The sequence below is a fragment of the Vulpes lagopus genome, chromosome 6 (assembly GCF_018345385.1).
Source record: "Vulpes lagopus strain Blue_001 chromosome 6, ASM1834538v1, whole genome shotgun sequence".
In the NCBI taxonomy this organism is placed as follows: domain Eukaryota; kingdom Metazoa; phylum Chordata; class Mammalia; order Carnivora; family Canidae; genus Vulpes; species Vulpes lagopus.
In genome coordinates, this window is record NC_054829.1 from 63,832,944 (window position 1) to 63,849,716 (window position 16,773).

Sequence of the window (16,773 nt, forward strand, 5' to 3'; positions counted from 1 at the left end):
CCCCTTAAGGAAGTATTAAAGCCTCACATCTGTTAGTCACTGTTACTAAGCCATTATGGTTCAGAAGACAAACAGGTACAGAATCCAGGGTCAAGCAGTCTGAACACTGCTATTAACTAGCTGTTCAATCATGGGACGATCACTTAAACTCTATAAACTTTAATCTTTTTATTAGTAAAATAAAGGAGTTAATCAGTAAGGCTATAGTAATTAATGCTTATTAAGGAACCACCACTTAAAAAAATTATTTATTTATTCATGAGAGACACACACAGAGAAGCAGAGACATAGGCAGAAGGAGAAGCAGGATCCCTGATGTAGGACTCGATCCCAGGACTCCAGAATCACGACCTGAACCAAAGGCAGACATTCAACCACTGAGCCACCCAGGTGTCCTAATAAACCATCATTTTCAAGGATGGCATTAAGCTAAATATTCAGGTAATAAGAATTAACACATTACCAACAACAAATTTGTATTTTAAGTCTGAAATAAAAATGAAAGGAAAATTTGTATTGCATATTTCATCAAACCTAAGGTGCTATCAATTTTAAAACATATTAAAATAATTTCTGTTAAAATTGGCAGAAAAATGCTGCCAATTTAATCATTACATAGCATTAATTAGAAGATAGATCCTAATTTCAGAAATATAAAAAAGTGAAAAAATACATTGTGGAATGAATGCAATATAATATTCTACTAATTTCAAACAAATGCTTAACATAAAATTGAAGAATTAAAGAATTTAATCACATTCTGATATGTTACTAACTGGAAATCTAAAACCACATTGCCACTAAAAGAGCACATTTCAATCCAATATAACAACAGAATGGAACTTGGTTATAATATCATAAATAGAACAAAAAGCAAATAGGATAGGATATCTTAAAACTGGACTCCTTCAGTACATAAAGTATCAGTATGTATACATGAATACAGCCCTTCTCCAAACGTTCTATTCAGCTAAGTCTACAAAGCAATGCAATTTATTTATCAAACATACCAGAAGTAATATAATCAAATTCAGTCAGTGTTAAGAAGCAATTTGATTTCAGCGTGGCCAAAAGTATCCTCTAATAATGTATCTGAAAACAAATAGCATTATTACAAGTATGTTAAAACTCACAGATGCAGAGTGATTCCCATGTCTCTCAGCTCTTTCACAGACAGCAGCGGGGAGATGATATCTTGGCCAAATCTGTCATAAATGAGCACCTAGTTAAAATAAAATTTAAAAAAATAGTGTTTTTGAAACATCATTATCAGTGAACAGCTGATGAAGAATGCATATTAAGACAATGTTGAAGTATAGTATATTTTAGTAAATCATGTACGCTGAATTTTAAAAGAAAGATTTTATTTATTTATTTGAGAGAGAGAGAAAGAGAATGCAGACAGAGAGGGAGAAGAGGGAGAAGTAGACTCCCCGCTGAGCAGAGAACCTGCCTTGGGGCTTGATCTCAGGACCCTGAGATCATGACCTGAGCCAAAAGTAGACACTCAACCAACTGAGACACCCAGGCTCCCCAATGTATGCTGAACTCTTATACTTACCTCAATTTAATATTTTCTATCATTTACCAAAATGTCCATTCATGTCATAATTTATTTTTAAAAGCATGATCATTTAGGCTAAAACAATATTACATAAATTTATTCTCCTAAAATATTTTTCTAGGATAAAAAAGCATAGAAACTATAAAATATTCATCTTAAGCTATAATAAAGGACTAAATATACAAAGTCACATACACTTCCTCACTGAGTTCGCATATATCCTTTCTAAAGAGAGAAGTAAAAATTAGTCCCTCTCAAACCTAATGTGTAACAAGCGTAAAGAAAATTTGGTAATTTAAGTATCAGGGATTAAATAAGATACTCGTTTAAAAAATTAAGTCCCTCAGGATACCTGGGTGGCTCAGTGGTTGAGCGCGGCCTTTGGCTCAGAGAGTCATTGGGCTCCTTGTATGGAGCCTGCTCCTCCTCTCTGTGTCTCTGCCTCTCTTTTCTGTGTCTCTCATGAATAAATAAATACAATCTTTAAAAAAAATTAAGTCCCTCAAGAGTACCTGTTAGCCTTATTTTGTCACATACATTTCTTCACATTCTAAAATATTAAAACTGACATCTTTAAAGTAGTAGTAAGAACTCTTGAGTCTTTTTTTTTATATAAAGATTTTATTCATTCATGAGAGACGGGGGGGGGGTGGAGAGGGGGAGAGAGAGGGGGAAAGAGAGAGAGAGAGGCAGAGACACAGGCAGAGGGAGAAGCAGGCTCCATGCAGGGAGCCCGATGTGGGACTCGATCCTGGGACCCCAGGATCAGGCCCTGGGCCAAAGGCGGCACTAAACTGCTGAGCCACCCGTGCTGTCCCAAACTCTTGAGTCTTCTAACTCAAAATTAGTTTTACAGTTAAGGCAAATACAAGAGAAACTTCAATTAGTGGTTTTCCATAACTATCTCAATAATTCTTTATGGAATAAGAAAATGTTAATGACAGGATGAAATATCCTTTCATAAAAAAATGCTTTTCCTGTATGCCAGAATTTCCATTAGAAAAGCTAAAACTTAGGGCATCTAGCTGGCTCAATAGGAAGAACTTGCAACTCTTAATCTACTGTGTGTAGAGATTACTTAAAAATAAAATCTTAAAAAAAAAAAGGAAAAGCTAAAACTCTTCTGTTCTAGCTATAAGAGGTTGGATGTTTCATCTCTCAAAAGTTTCAGTATATTTGCATTATTAATCTTGTGATATAGAAGTAATGGGAAGGGAGAGAATTTGACACAAATCTGTACCCAAGAAATTCTCAAGCTATTTAATTCAAAAGCTTAATTCACGATTTAGAAACAATAAATAGCATTGTTAATGCAAAGGGCAATAAGAGGATGCCCACAAATGAATGAAGGCAAAAATTAGAGGATACTCTGAAGCTTAACCTATGAATTCAAAATAGATGACTTTAACCACTTTGAGAGTTAATCCAAAAGACTTGTAAGGACTCATCAATTTTCAAAACACCTGTAATAGTAATTAGGTTGACATGTTCTCAATTATTATCAAAAAGGAAGTATAAAGTGACTATAAACTACTAAGTATAAAAGTAATCAGCTGTATTCTAATCTCCTTGAAGAAAGATAGTAGGAAGTTTAGAATGAAGCAGCTCAAAGGACATGAATTTTTAAAGGTTTTCCAGCATTTCTCAAAGGACAACGATTACAGATTGCTTTCTGGTCCAATTAACAATTTCACTGACAGTTTTATATATCATAAATGCCAGTTTATTACTGGCATTCTGGTTTACAGATCACTCTTTCATGAGTTGGTTAAAATGGGCCAGTCCCCCTCTGAATCTGACTAACCTTGGACAAGCTTCCAAGATCCAAATTCTGGACTTGCAAAGCTAAGGAATATAACATCAATCAGAGTAAAGACTTACCAGTGAGGGACCAAGAGATCAGCTGGATTCCCTAGATGAGTATTACTATCCTTGCCTGTCTCTCTCCATAAAGTGTTTATTAAAAATATTCATGTTAAGAGGCACCTGCCTGGGTGGCTCAGTTGGTTGAGCATGCAACTCTTGATTTTGGCTCAGGTCATGATCTCAGAGTAGTGAGAGACCTATGTTGGGCTCCTCACTGACCTTGGAGCTTGCTTAAGATTTTCTCTCCCTCTGCCCCATCCAACTGCTTGCTTGCACACTTGCGCTCACTCACTCTCTCTCTCTCTCTCTCTCTCTCTCAAAAAAAGAAAGGAAGAAAGAAACCATGTTAAATAAACTATTCACACATTACAACTAAAATGTGCTATGTTCAGCATTAACAGGAAATTCCCTCTGATGACAATCAGTAAGGGCCAAAAAATAGGAAAACAGTCTCTTTTAAAATAAAGTCTCTTACCTTCCATACTGGTTCTCCAGTGCTATTTTTAACATGAGGCACATTGAAATTCAACATACGCTTCAAAGCCACTGGAAATGAAAAGTCTTATTAAATATTATCATTGTTTTTCCGGATTTCATTCAATGTCCCCCACATTTATTACTTACCACCTCAAAACAAAATGCAAAAGTCATCCCAGTAAAACTGACTAATCAGGGTTAGACTTCGTAAGACCATTCCATCAACACTTGGTAATTGGCAAGTGTTTGAGATTTTTCTGTCCCCAGATGAAAATGTGAAAAATGTTCAGGAAGAAGCCTTTTTCATTCCTCCTGACAATCCCAAACTACATTTTTTAAAGGTTTTAAAAATTTTAATTCCACTATAGTTAACATCTAGTATTACGTTTGTTGCAGGTGTACAATAGAGTGATTCAATAATTCTATACATTACTCAGTGCTCATCATGGTAAGTGTACTCTTTAATCTTCTTCACCTATTTCACCCACCCACTGCTCCTTGGTAACTATTAGTTTGTTCTCTATAGTTAAGAGTCTGTTTCTTGGCTTGTCTTCTTTTTCCTTTGCATGTCTTGTTTCTTAAATTCTACATATTAGGGAAATCATATGGTATTTATCTTTCTCTGACTTATTTCACTTTGCATGATAGTATTTAGCTCCATCCATGTAGCTGCAAATGATAAAAGTTTAGTATCTAAAATATATAAGGAACTTCTACAACTCAACAACCAAAAAACAAATAATCCAATTAAAAAATGGGCAGAAGACATGAACAGACATTTCCCTATCTTATGTTTTACATAGATGCAAAAAGAAATTTTATCAATTATAAACTTGCAGTGGTCTCAATAGATAACTAGAGCTGTTGTCTATTTGCTGAAAGCAAAGACCAGGATCACATGAAAAACAAAAATTCTGTATAATATATTTAAGTGGTTCATATACAAAACCTTCATACAGCAAGTCTATGTTGTAGTTATCTTGTAGTACATTTTGTGACCAATTTATCTCATCAGATTCACTGAAAAGTTGTACTGTTTAATATCACATGCTCCATGGGAAAGGCGAGACTTTCCCATAGATAGGGTAGATAACTTGCTAAGAAAATATACTATTTCTAAAATCAAAGCAATTATGTTCTATATGTTACTGCACTTTGTGGTTTTTATTGCTCATCTTTATGTGTCATAGTAGATTCAGAACTTTTTCTAAGGGAATTAAAAATCTCAATATACTTCTATGTAAAGCTGAGAATGTCAATATTCAAGGAAGGGTGTTAATCAGGTAATTTAATTAAGATTGCCAATCCTGTAATCTACTTGGTTGATTTTTAAAAGCGTTTGTAGGGATCCCTGGGTGGCGCAGCGGTCTGGCGCCTGCCTTTGGCCCAGGGTGCGATCCTGGAGACCCAGGATCGAATCCCACATCGGGCTCCCGGTGCATGGAGCCTGCTTCTCCCTCTGCCTATGTCTCTGCCTCTCTCTCTCTCTCTCTCTGACTATCGTAAAAAAAAAAAAAAAAAAAAAAAAGCGTTTGTATTAGGCTTTCTTAAGTGATGCAAAATAAGCTACAAGTCAAACTCCTACCTATATAATATGTAATACTATATACTACTTACAGTATATGTAATTTATCATATAATATTCAAATGACCAGTGTTATCAATTTACAGATTGATTCATTCACTAGAAAAACTTCTATTAAATGCTTATTTCTTTAGGTAGGTAAAGTAGTATCTTTGTACATACATACATGATTTTTTTGTAAAATGTTAGTAGCTAATGCCTATATATATATATATGTACACACACACACACGGCTAATAACTTATAGCTGCTTCAAAAGCTTACAGATGTTATTACATGAGAAACACATAAACACACACAAAAAACATTTTGGTACTTAAACCTGAAATAACATAAGAGGCACACAGAGTGCTGCTGAATTAACTTGCTCACTGAACTTTAATGAGTTCCTCCTCCCTCCAAGCATCACCACCCTGGCACCCATGGCCAACAGGTAGAAAAATCTTGTTTCTGGGAATAGCTGTTCACATTCTTGACACAGGACAACTAGGAAAAACTACAGTTTGGACTGCATGTGAATCCCAGGTGTATAGAGTCCTCTAGAGCCAGGCTCAGCAGATATTCCCGCATTTGCCTTCTCAGTCGCATCTAGGCAAGTTTCCTCAGCTCTGACCCTTGGCTAACTTAACAGAGATTTTGACACAGTGGGTTTGTTAATGAAGTACAGGGCCTATGTTTAAAGAATGTGGGGGAAAAAAAAAGGGCAGCCCGGGTGGCTCAGTGGCTCAGTAGTTTAGTGTCGCCTTCAGCCCAGGGCCTGATCCTGGAGACCCGGGATCAAGTCCCGCGTCGGGCTCCCTGCATGAGCCTGCTTCTCCCTCTGCCTGTGTCTCTCATGAATAAATAAATAAATCTTAAAAAAAAAAAAAGAATGTGGAAGAATATAATTTTACTTTCATCAGAGTAACTCCTTAAGGTCTTAAATCATTGCTTTTACCTGAAGTAGTAAACCAGTTTTCTTTACTGACCCTAAACATACCATCTACAGCTCAAGACTTGGTTAATGTAGTTTCACCCTTACCTGGAATGTTTTCGTCACTCATTTGCTATAATGATCAACTATATTTACTATTCATTTAACAAATGTTTAATGATTGTTTACCATCTGCTGGACACTGCTCTAGCTATTGGCACTAAACACAACAGATTGAAGAAAAAAATAACCTTTTTCAAGAAGCTTTCATTTTAGTTGGAAAAAGACAACAAAGTAAGTTTAAACACATGGCATGTGAGATCATGGTAAGTGGTATGGAGAAAAACAAAGGACAGAGGGAAAAGAGAGTTGCAGTGTAATTTTAAATAGGGTAGCCAAGAAAGGCCTCCTAAGAAGGTAACATTTAAGTAAAGGTCTAGGGGAGGTGAAGCAGGGAACCATGCAAATATCTCTGAAAGCATATTCCAAAAAGAGGTAACAAAAAAGGCTCTGTAGTGGGAGCATTCTGGTGTGTTTAAGGGAAGGGGAGAGTAAGAGGGAAGTGAGGTCAGAAAGTTAAGGGGGGAGCAGATCATATAGGGCCTTGTAGACCACTGTAAGATTATTTTGGCTTATACCATGATTGAAATGGGAAGCTGCTGGAGAATTCGGAGCAAAAGGTGACAAATATGTATTGACACTTTGGTACTGTGTGAAGAAAAATGAAGAACAAGAATATAAAAGCAAGGAGACTAAATAAGAGGTCACTGCAAAAATTCATAGTATTGTGGACCTGTGTGATAACAGTAACAATAGTCATATTGTGGATATATTTTCAGAGTAGAGCTGATAAGATTTACTCACAGGTCTGATATGGGATATGAAAAAGAGAAGTGAAGAAACCTTAAAAGCTTTGACCTGAGCAACTATCTACAAGGATGGAGTTGACATGGTGATCTAAGCAACTAAGAGTTGATCTAATTGCTTAGATCAAATCTGAGAGTTCAGAGGAACTCTATCCACCCATATCCACTAACTGGCAACTCTGTCCTAGTATACTAGCATAATATAGCATATATATATATATATAGCACATATATATATATATATAGTGCAAATTTCAGGAAGTTATTTTTGTAAATTATTTCCAGGTAAGACAGAAAAAGTAGTATGAAAAATAACCCAGGAATAGGTTCGTGGAAAGGTGTTTCCTTTTAAAAACTGGTCTTTGGTTACAGTGTAAGAATTACTGTGGCAACTGATAATTTTTAGGCCAAAAGTGTTGTATATTCTAGCCAAATGTTTCAGATTACTTGATAATTACCCAAATATACGGAAAACTAGATCAGTAAGTCAGTGATTGAAAAAAACTATTAAAAATTAAACACTAGCGTAGCCTTCAAAGTAATTCTGCTTGAACGCCTGTGAGTGTCCAGCACTGAAGCTCCCCTGGAGTCCCCGGTATTTTGTTATATATATTTATATATAAATATAGTACCTAAAGCCAAGAGGCCACATGAGATCACTGCAAGAGAGAAAGCAGTTGATGTGTGGCTCTCCAATGTTGAGAAGTGGGGATGGTGAACAAGAACCACCAAAGAGGAGGCATGCATGAAAAACTACGGTAACACAGGACTTTACCAGTTGAACTAAAGGTGAGAATAAAGAGGGGAGTGTTTCAGGAAAGTTTCACAAACAAGATGACTTTTAAGGTGACCTTTAAAAGACAAATATTCTTCAAGCAGGCAAAGCAAAAAACAGGCATGCTAGTTACCCTCTCTATACCTCAGTTTCCTCATCTACAAAATAATACCGGTAAAATCACTTACAACAATGCCTAGCAATACTAAATGCTCAGTATCAGCTATTCTCTACCCAAGTAGATTGCAAATTCCTCCGTATCACAGTATCCTGTATCTAGAATATTTGAGAATTGATTTTGAGCTACTTCCCAGGATATTCTTATGCATCAGGGAATATTGGGAACATCAGGGAAATGTTTACTTTTGCTACTATAACACATACGGGGTTTTACCTTTCTCTGAAAATAAGAGAGCTCAACTAGAGTATCAATTTGATAAATGATTAATGTGGCATCAACTATCTAGTTATAATGTGAAATCTCACTATAATGGTTTATTTTCACAGAAATCAAAATTATACTAGATTTTAATATTCCAAAGTTTCTTCATATAAAAATTACTACCATACAAATTCCATTTTTTTGGAAAGTCTCCTTTGTATTGGTTAAGCTGTCCTTGTTATGTTGTTTTAATATGTAGTATGACCTAGTTCATTGAGCTTCATTAAGCTGTCAGAACCATACTGCAAAGACAAGTGGGGCTTCTATTTGCTTACATATAAAATATGTGGCAGGTATTCCCCAAATCTTACTTAACTTATGCCTAACTTCATCTGATAGCTTATACTAAATGATCTAATGGGAAAAGCAGAACACAATTCCAAATTCACTCTCTGTCGTTACTAGATTAAAGTCTATTAATTTTTTCTCTGAATTCTAAAGGAAGGAATCAAGCACAACCCAAATCCCTCCTGTAAACCATATCAATTGTAACCATTTATTTTCCAATTCAGATTAACATGCAAAAGAACATAATACAAGGGACAATTTACAAATTCTATTAGCTCCTCAGAATGAACAGCTTGCCAACTTCCAGGACAATTAGCTAGTTGGTTTGGAGCTAACAGGTATAAACCACGTTTATCAGAAGTTTACAAAAAAATAAGGAACAACAAAATATCTAAGACGGAAAAAATATCTTAAGGGAAAAAAATCTGTACTTTTAAAAAACATTTCGCTGTACAAATGAAAGCTATATAACTGCTCTATCGAGGATGAAACTAAAAGTTTTAAAATACGAATCTGTCAAACGGTTAAAATGACAAAGCTACTAATCCATTGTTTTTTGGCTATTCTTCAATTCCATTCCAGCGAACTAAAGAAGGAAATCTTTACCACTAGGCATTTCTATTCAGGTACCCCCAAAAGACTGGCCCAAAGAGAAATGGCAGAACGCAGGCTGCTCAGAAAGAATACCTAAATTTTGTAATTGTGGAGGAAGCGTTAAAACGGAAAACTCCCAACATTAAAACTAACAGAGAACTGAATCCTGCACAGAAACAAACCCGGAGGCTTCGTGGGTAGCAACAGAGAGGGGGAGAAATGCCAGCTGCCAGACCTTTTTGCGATGGCCTTCTAAGGCCCGGTAGAAAAGGGGCACGAGCAGGGCTGCAGCAAACTGCCCACCTTGAAGCCCCTTCTTCTGAACCACGTAAGAGGGGCCGAGTTCTCAAGCTACCGGCATCTCTTCCCCTAAAAACTCAAAAGGGGAGGGGCTCTCGATGCTCTAGGACCTGGAATGAGCCTCTGGAAGGCCGTCTCCAAGCTGCACGCACCGCGACCTAGGCAGGGCGACAGGCAAAGAAAGATGTCCCCACTGCAGGCATAAAACCGCTGGGAGAAGGGAATAGATCGTACCGGTTTGTCTGTCTCGAATACTAGCCGCTGCAGGCGCCGCCATCTTGACTCCCACCATCCACTGCCCGGTTGGCGAGCACAGCCCGATTACGTGGCCGCCCGACTGCCCCGGAAGCAAAGGCCAAGGGGCGGGGCCGAGGGAGGCTCTCGGGGGCCGGATGGCGGCTGCTTCCGCTCTCCCCAGGACTCGGGAGACCCGGGGGATTCACACCCGAGCGCCTTGTGGGGTTTGCTTTCCAGCTGGGAAACAGGGTTGCTATCCTCTCTGATGAAGTCACAGCTTCCCAAATGGTAGCTGCTTTAAGCCGAACTCTTGGGGAGGAGCGTGGTGTTTGTAATAAATGCCAAATTGGTCGAGGTGTTAATTAAATACTAAATTGGTCGTTTTCAGATGTCTTCGATGTTGAGACTGCTCTAGGGGTCTCAGGATCACTGGACTAAAGTAAATGGCGCTCCAGGAACAAAGTAGGCGTTTCAGTGCGAGCTCATTTCTCTGTTTCCCCGAGCAGCAAGAGAAGTCTCCCCTCTGCCCCCCCTTTCCGGGAAACAGGAGGTTTTGGAGCATTGCTCTAATCTGGCAGATATTTCAATCTCATCCGTTAGGCGAAATGGTCTAGTTTTATGGTAATATTTTGCCTACGTGAACACAGGAGCTAGAAAGGTGCAAAACGGCAAACTGATACCTATTTTTCTTCAAGTAACTGCAAAAGTCGCCTAACGGGTGGGGGAGGATAGCAGACACAGCTGGTATTCTAACGTACAGGTGAAGCTGTATGATGACAAGACGTATCTGCTACTGATAACTAATTTTAGTTATTTTAATTTAAAAAAGTTTTTCGACTTTATGGAGGTAGAACTGACAAAATTTGGAACGTAAAGTTACGACGTGATTTGCTAGATGTATATAACACTTTTGTGAAAAGGTTTCCCCCATGTAGTTAGCACATCCATTACCTCACATATTTATCTTCGTTTTGGTGGAAAACATTTAAAATCTATTAGCAAATTTCAATTATACAATACAGTTATCAGCTGTAGTCACCATGTTATATATTAGGTCTCAGACCTTGTATCTTAAAGCTGAAAGAGGTTGTTCCTGCATCAAATGAACTATGTATGTAGGATCTAAAAAAAAAAAAAAAAAAAAGTCACAATTCATGAAAACAAAAAAAGTGGCCTCTAGGGACTGATGGGTGGGAAAAATAGGGAGGCTGATAAAGTTATGAACTTTTACCTTTAAGAATTCTATCCTTGCATTTTTACAGCTAATTGGCATATTCACCAAGAAATTTACTATTGGAAAATTTGTTGTTCTTTTCAGTGTTATTTTGATCGAGTAATCACCAATGATCTAGGAGTACTGCAATGAAACAGAAATGACAACTCCTGCCCTAGGGGAAAGTTCTACTTTACTGTCTTCATGGAATGTAAAATATACACTTTCCCATTTTCCAACATCTGAGAGCAGATTCTTGTTCATTTGGGTACTTTCACTTTCAAATGTAAATCAATTAGCTAACCATTTCAGTTCTATCACAAATTTCTTCCCAAAACTATAACATATTAATCTAAAACATTAAGCCAATGTTTACCATTTATATACAGTATCTATGTATGAAATGATAAAAACTGTCCTGACCAAGGAGTGCACACGGGGTGGGCACAAGACATATAAAAAGCAAACACCCCACAAAATGGTGGCAGTAGACAACTCCAGTAAGGCCATGATTGAGAAAGGAATTTGTTATGCGCTCTTAGAATCAGGAAGAATCAAACTATGGCTTCAGATAGTTAATCTGTAGACTTTTAACTAACTGGCCCTACCTACCCTGATTTTTGATTTAAATAATTTATTCGTTTCCAATAGGGAATAGTTTAACACAGAATGCCTCAGAAAGGCTCATTCAAGAGAGGTACTCAGGGGTCAGCCAACAACTCTTATAGGATCTCTCAAATATGAAAAAGATATTTTATCTATTTAGTATTGTCAGAATCTTAACTTCAATAAATCCTAACGTGTTATTTAATTTAGGTCATGTAAACACTTCACATTTAGTAGCATGAACATATTTATTTAGGAAACGTCATTATAAGTATCATGTTTTCTGGTTACATCTGAAATTGTTTAAAAAGGGGAGAGGGAATAGGCTGCCACATCAACTATCACCTAGCAAAATACCTGGCATACAGTAGGTATTGGAATATGTTTGGCAATTGGAAACGATAACAGTCAAAATGAGAACCTGAAAATTGGGTCTTTTCAAAACAATCCAAATTTTTCTAAATTACATATACATTCAGGTAATCCATTATTCAATGTGTTCTTTACTTTGTGTTGCATTACTTTGAAGCATAAAACTTTGTATTGCATTACTTAAAGCATAAACACTAGTTTAATAGCTTATTGTAAAACTAGAAGAATGTGATAATCCCTATATAAAAGAATTACATATCATAAAATAAAATTTTGTTCTAATCATTTTCTTATGACTAAATACTAAAGGCAAAGTCACGGAGAAAACTTAGCTATTATTATCTCCTTTACTTATTAGCATTCAGCATGGAATACAAAAGTTCCAAGAGCTTCCATAAATTTAGGAAAAAAATTATTAAAAGTTCTGGCATAAAGTAGAAGCCAAAGTGATTTGATTGATTTACTCAGGTTAGTAATCAAATGAAGGCTTTTTACTTGACCCAAATAATGGCTTATTCATAATATGGAAATTAAATATTATAAAGTATAAAATCATAACCCAGCTTCTGATGAGACATTTTAAAGAAATTTTAACCTTAAATACTAAAGCATTAAAATGATGAAGCATAAGAATAGTAAAGAATTGTATAAAAGGCCTTCAAATGAAGTTCCCATACCAAAAGGTTTAAAAAGTGTCTAAAAATAAAAATGAATTTAAACCTAATCAAAGATTAACAGTAGATATACAATAGATGACTTTATGGTTTTCTTCAGTAGAGAGCAATAGAAAACAAACTTGAAATATATGGCATTTAGAGGATTGAAATAGTTAAGAAATACAAATATACATTTATAAGACTTTATAGCATAATTACTTTAACAATATCAATTAAGAGTTGTGCACTGGCTAGAACAATGAATAGAAAAAGAATATCACAATATTAACCATTTGACATAGTAACATTGCAGAAAATAAATAACCTATAGGATTCTCCTTTACTATACAGACTAACCTAAAAAATCAAGCTAATGGAAACATCCTTAAACCTAGAAAATGCTTTGTAATGAGTATGCTTCACTTTAAAATGTCAATACCCTAAATTATTATTTACATCAGACCTTATCCTGAAGGCCCTGTCTACACATAAAATAATGATATGAAGAACGGAAACAACTGTTTTTAATTATAGCCAACCCAAGCACATTGCATCCCTACCACCTCCCCCCCCAACTGTGTGAATGTTCATTAGTTTTAACTACCACTGTAGGAAAAATTAAAACTACAAAGAACCAGAAAATAGCTTTAATTTTTTGGTTTCTACTGGTTTAATGGCTTTTTAAATTTTATAAAAACTAGGTATAACTGAAAAATATCCAATTTATCAACACATTTGGAATAAAAGCTGTATGGCATATTTGAAGTTTATATTAGATATTCAAAACTCTTAATCTTTTAATTACTTTTGATGATCTCACAATTCAAGACAAGACAAAGAAATGCCTTGTATAATGTTCTTTAAAATTTCATGTTAAAATGAAACTTTAATTTGCTGGGTCTGTCAATATATATAACAAAGAAAATTATACCAGGATTATGTTTTAGTTTTCCTTTGGTATTAGGAGATATATCACCAGTATTATGTTGTTTTTCTTTGAAAACTTCAATAATTTAAAGATGTCTTAAAGAGGATGAGATTATGATTATAGTTGATACCTGCTTTGTATATAAGTAAAAAAAAAAAATATGGTTAAGTCCAACTTCTCATAATGATTTACCTCTCATCCAATTTAAATTTACTTTGGTGGAAAACTCATTTATTTATATTTGATAACAGATTAGGAACATAAAACTTCCACTTTCTTCTTTTGCAAGAGTATAAACATGGGGACATGACTATAGGACTATATATCTTCAAATCATTATTACATGATTTCTTGTTACTTTTAGGTATTCTTTGACTTTTAATAACATTAATAAAGCTTAAAAGGAAAGGAAAGGTAGTTTATAGTAAGATACAATGAAATACGGTAGGTAATTCTGCATGGTGAGATTAGAGTGGGTTTTTCATTCTGTATTTCTCTTACATATTTCTACATTGCTTATACAATAACGTATCTTTCAAGAGCAAAGAAGGCAACTATATAATGCAATGGTACCAGTTTACCTATCATACAACCAACTAGATAATAAATAACTGTCAAATACTCAAACCTACAAAAAGGCAATCCACAGAGATAACGGAGACACCCCAAATGATGTTGGATCAGACATAATGTGGTTTAATACCACACATGGGATACAGAGAAAAAAAATCCTATGCTTAGAGCCAAGCCTTTAAACACTTTTTTAGGTATTTTCAACTATTTTTCCACCTTGGAAGTGTTCTGAAGACTATGGAATGTCCGTAGGTTCTAGAATATTTGTGCAATTCTGCTTTCTCATATAATACTTCCTATTAGGCATAATCTAATTGCAGTGTGGATCTGTTTTAATATAAACCAGTAATTTAAAAACATTTTTAACCAATTTAGTGCCATTCTCGAAAAAATGCTTATAACACATGCTCCAGAATATATGCCTTTGATTCATATAACAGGATTTATCAATTAGCTTTTCTACTTAATGCTTTAAAATAAAATAAGAAATAACTCAAAGATTACATAAAACTAGAAAAATCATTGTGGCATCGTATAGCTAATCCTAATTTGGAGAAACAGTGAATATAAGGTTTTTTTTCTTGTGTATATATACATATACATATATATATATATATATATATCATGCTATTATACTTGAAAAAAGTCTGTAAAGCTGTCTTAAAACTATATTACAGTTTATGACACATGTATATTAATAGAAAAATACCACCAACTTTGACTGGCACATGTTAACAAAAATTTTTCTAGCTTAAATTGGCCAAAACATTCTTTTATGTTCATATCATATATTTTATTGGGCCAAGAAGCTGACAAGTTTGTTTAAAAATTGACAGATTTCCAAAATAAAAAATATCAATAGCAGCTTTTAAAGAAGCATGTCTTTGTTCAAAACATTTTAATGTCCAAAGTAATGAGAACTTTCTTCCTTTTCTAGTCTTAGAGTGTTTCTTATGGCAAAGTCCATATTTTCTTGAAATTCTTGATACGTATTGGTGATTGGAAGAGCTAAACAGTTATTACACTTGTTTCCAATAGGAAAATCCATATGAAGGCACTCAATTGAAGGAGTGGGTTTAAATCCCGCAGGTGGAATGGAATTGCAACCAGTTGCAAAAATAAGAAGGTCTTCCATTGTTATTGCAGATTTACCATCTGAAAAGTTTACCAGAAAAGAAAATCTGTGTTATATATATTACTATCATCACAGATTGTTTCCCAACTAGACAGGGAATATTTAAGAGACTCTCACATCTATCTTGGGCAAAATAAATCACCAGGTCAAGTGTAGTAACAGGAAAACAGTACATTCAATAAATGTTTATTTGAACTTCAAAGTATAACTCAGAAAATCATTTAGTTGAACTACTCATTATATATTTGAATGTCTTCTCTAAGATAAAATTATCATATAATCCAAGAGGTCAGTGGGCATGATAGTAAAAATAATTTTAAGCCATTTCTAGGTCATCACTATCTGATACGCTAGTTCATCAAATGCAAAGTGATAAACTAAACAGTATATAACAACTGAATAGCTAAAAACGAAGTTTCAATTCAAGGTTAAATCTTTTCCCACTCTATTAAATGGAACGATTTTAGATAGTTAATGCTCCATTATAAATCTCATCATCACAGCCCTAAGCAATAGATGAACAATAATCCAACTTAAAATTGAAAAAGATGAAATAGATGATAGTTAGCTTTAAGATTATTCTATGCTGTGGCAATCACCCATATATTTAAAGTTTTCTAGGAAGAATGCCTTTCACCTCAAATTATCTAGAGGAAAACAAACTGCAGAATTGAATTCTGTAATCTTTCCTCATCACTTTGAACTCAGTCATATACACTTGTCTTGAAATAAATTTTATAAATGTAGAGTTAGCAGATGAAAGTCTCATTACCAAAAAACAAAACTCAAATAAATAGATTAATATACTGAAATAAATGTTCCACGACAGTTAAGTAAAAATAAAACATCCACATACCCTCAACAGCCTGTAAATAACTGTTCCAAAACCCCAAAGCCTGGACATCAGATAATGTGCATACTGTAAAAAGATCACTAAGGACTTTTGCAGAAAGATTCTCAGGTTTATGACAGAAGATGCTATAAAATGCTTCTGGGTAAGTCTGAATTTTCTCCAAAACACCAAGAGTTTTCAGACCCTGCTTAAAACTTAAGAGAAAATAAACAATAAGTTAACATTTATACACGTTTGGTATTAAAATTACAAATTAACATTTCTAGTTAATTTACTACCACATACATTAGATACAAGGAAAAATATATAAGACAGATATATATGATATACTTTTAAATCAATAACAAGTATATTATATAAATTAATTTTATCTGCCTACATTATTTGATTTTATAAAAGTTTTAAAATTCAAACAATAAAAAATAAAAGTAAAATTAGCTAACAATTTTTGAGAGGAAAAAAAGTACACTATGAAGTATTTTTACTCTTCAAAGCTAGTTTTAGTATGAAAATGAAGTTTCCTAGAAATT

The 16,773-nt window shown here is 34.7% G+C and overlaps 2 protein-coding genes across 5 annotated transcripts in view; both read right to left on the reverse strand.

Moving 5' to 3' along the window:
• The window catches only part of SCFD1 (sec1 family domain containing 1), a 106,271-nt gene extending 96,252 nt beyond the window's left edge, over positions 1–10,019 (reverse strand). Inside the window, exons 1-3 of one of the 2 annotated variants that reach the window (XM_041758717.1) lie at positions 9,905–10,019; positions 3,906–3,976; positions 1,134–1,222 (exon numbers count right to left, since the gene is read on the reverse strand). In XM_041758717.1, the coding sequence (XP_041614651.1) occupies positions 1,134–1,222; positions 3,906–3,976; positions 9,905–9,962 (218 nt within the window). In that variant the 5' untranslated portion in view covers positions 9,963–10,019. The remainder of the gene's footprint in view (positions 1–1,133; positions 1,223–3,905; positions 3,977–9,904) is intronic. The other variant, XM_041758718.1, reaches the window with a different exon arrangement.
• Positions 10,020–11,955: 1,936 nt separating this feature from the next.
• The window catches only part of G2E3 (G2/M-phase specific E3 ubiquitin protein ligase), a 56,500-nt gene continuing 51,682 nt past the window's right edge, over positions 11,956–16,773 (reverse strand). For all 3 annotated transcript variants that reach the window (XM_041759357.1, XM_041759358.1, XM_041759356.1), the window contains 2 exons: positions 16,247–16,437; positions 11,956–15,410 (listed from right to left, as the gene is read on the reverse strand). In XM_041759357.1, the coding sequence (XP_041615291.1) occupies positions 15,154–15,410; positions 16,247–16,437 (448 nt within the window). In that variant the 3' untranslated portion in view covers positions 11,956–15,153. The remainder of the gene's footprint in view (positions 15,411–16,246; positions 16,438–16,773) is intronic.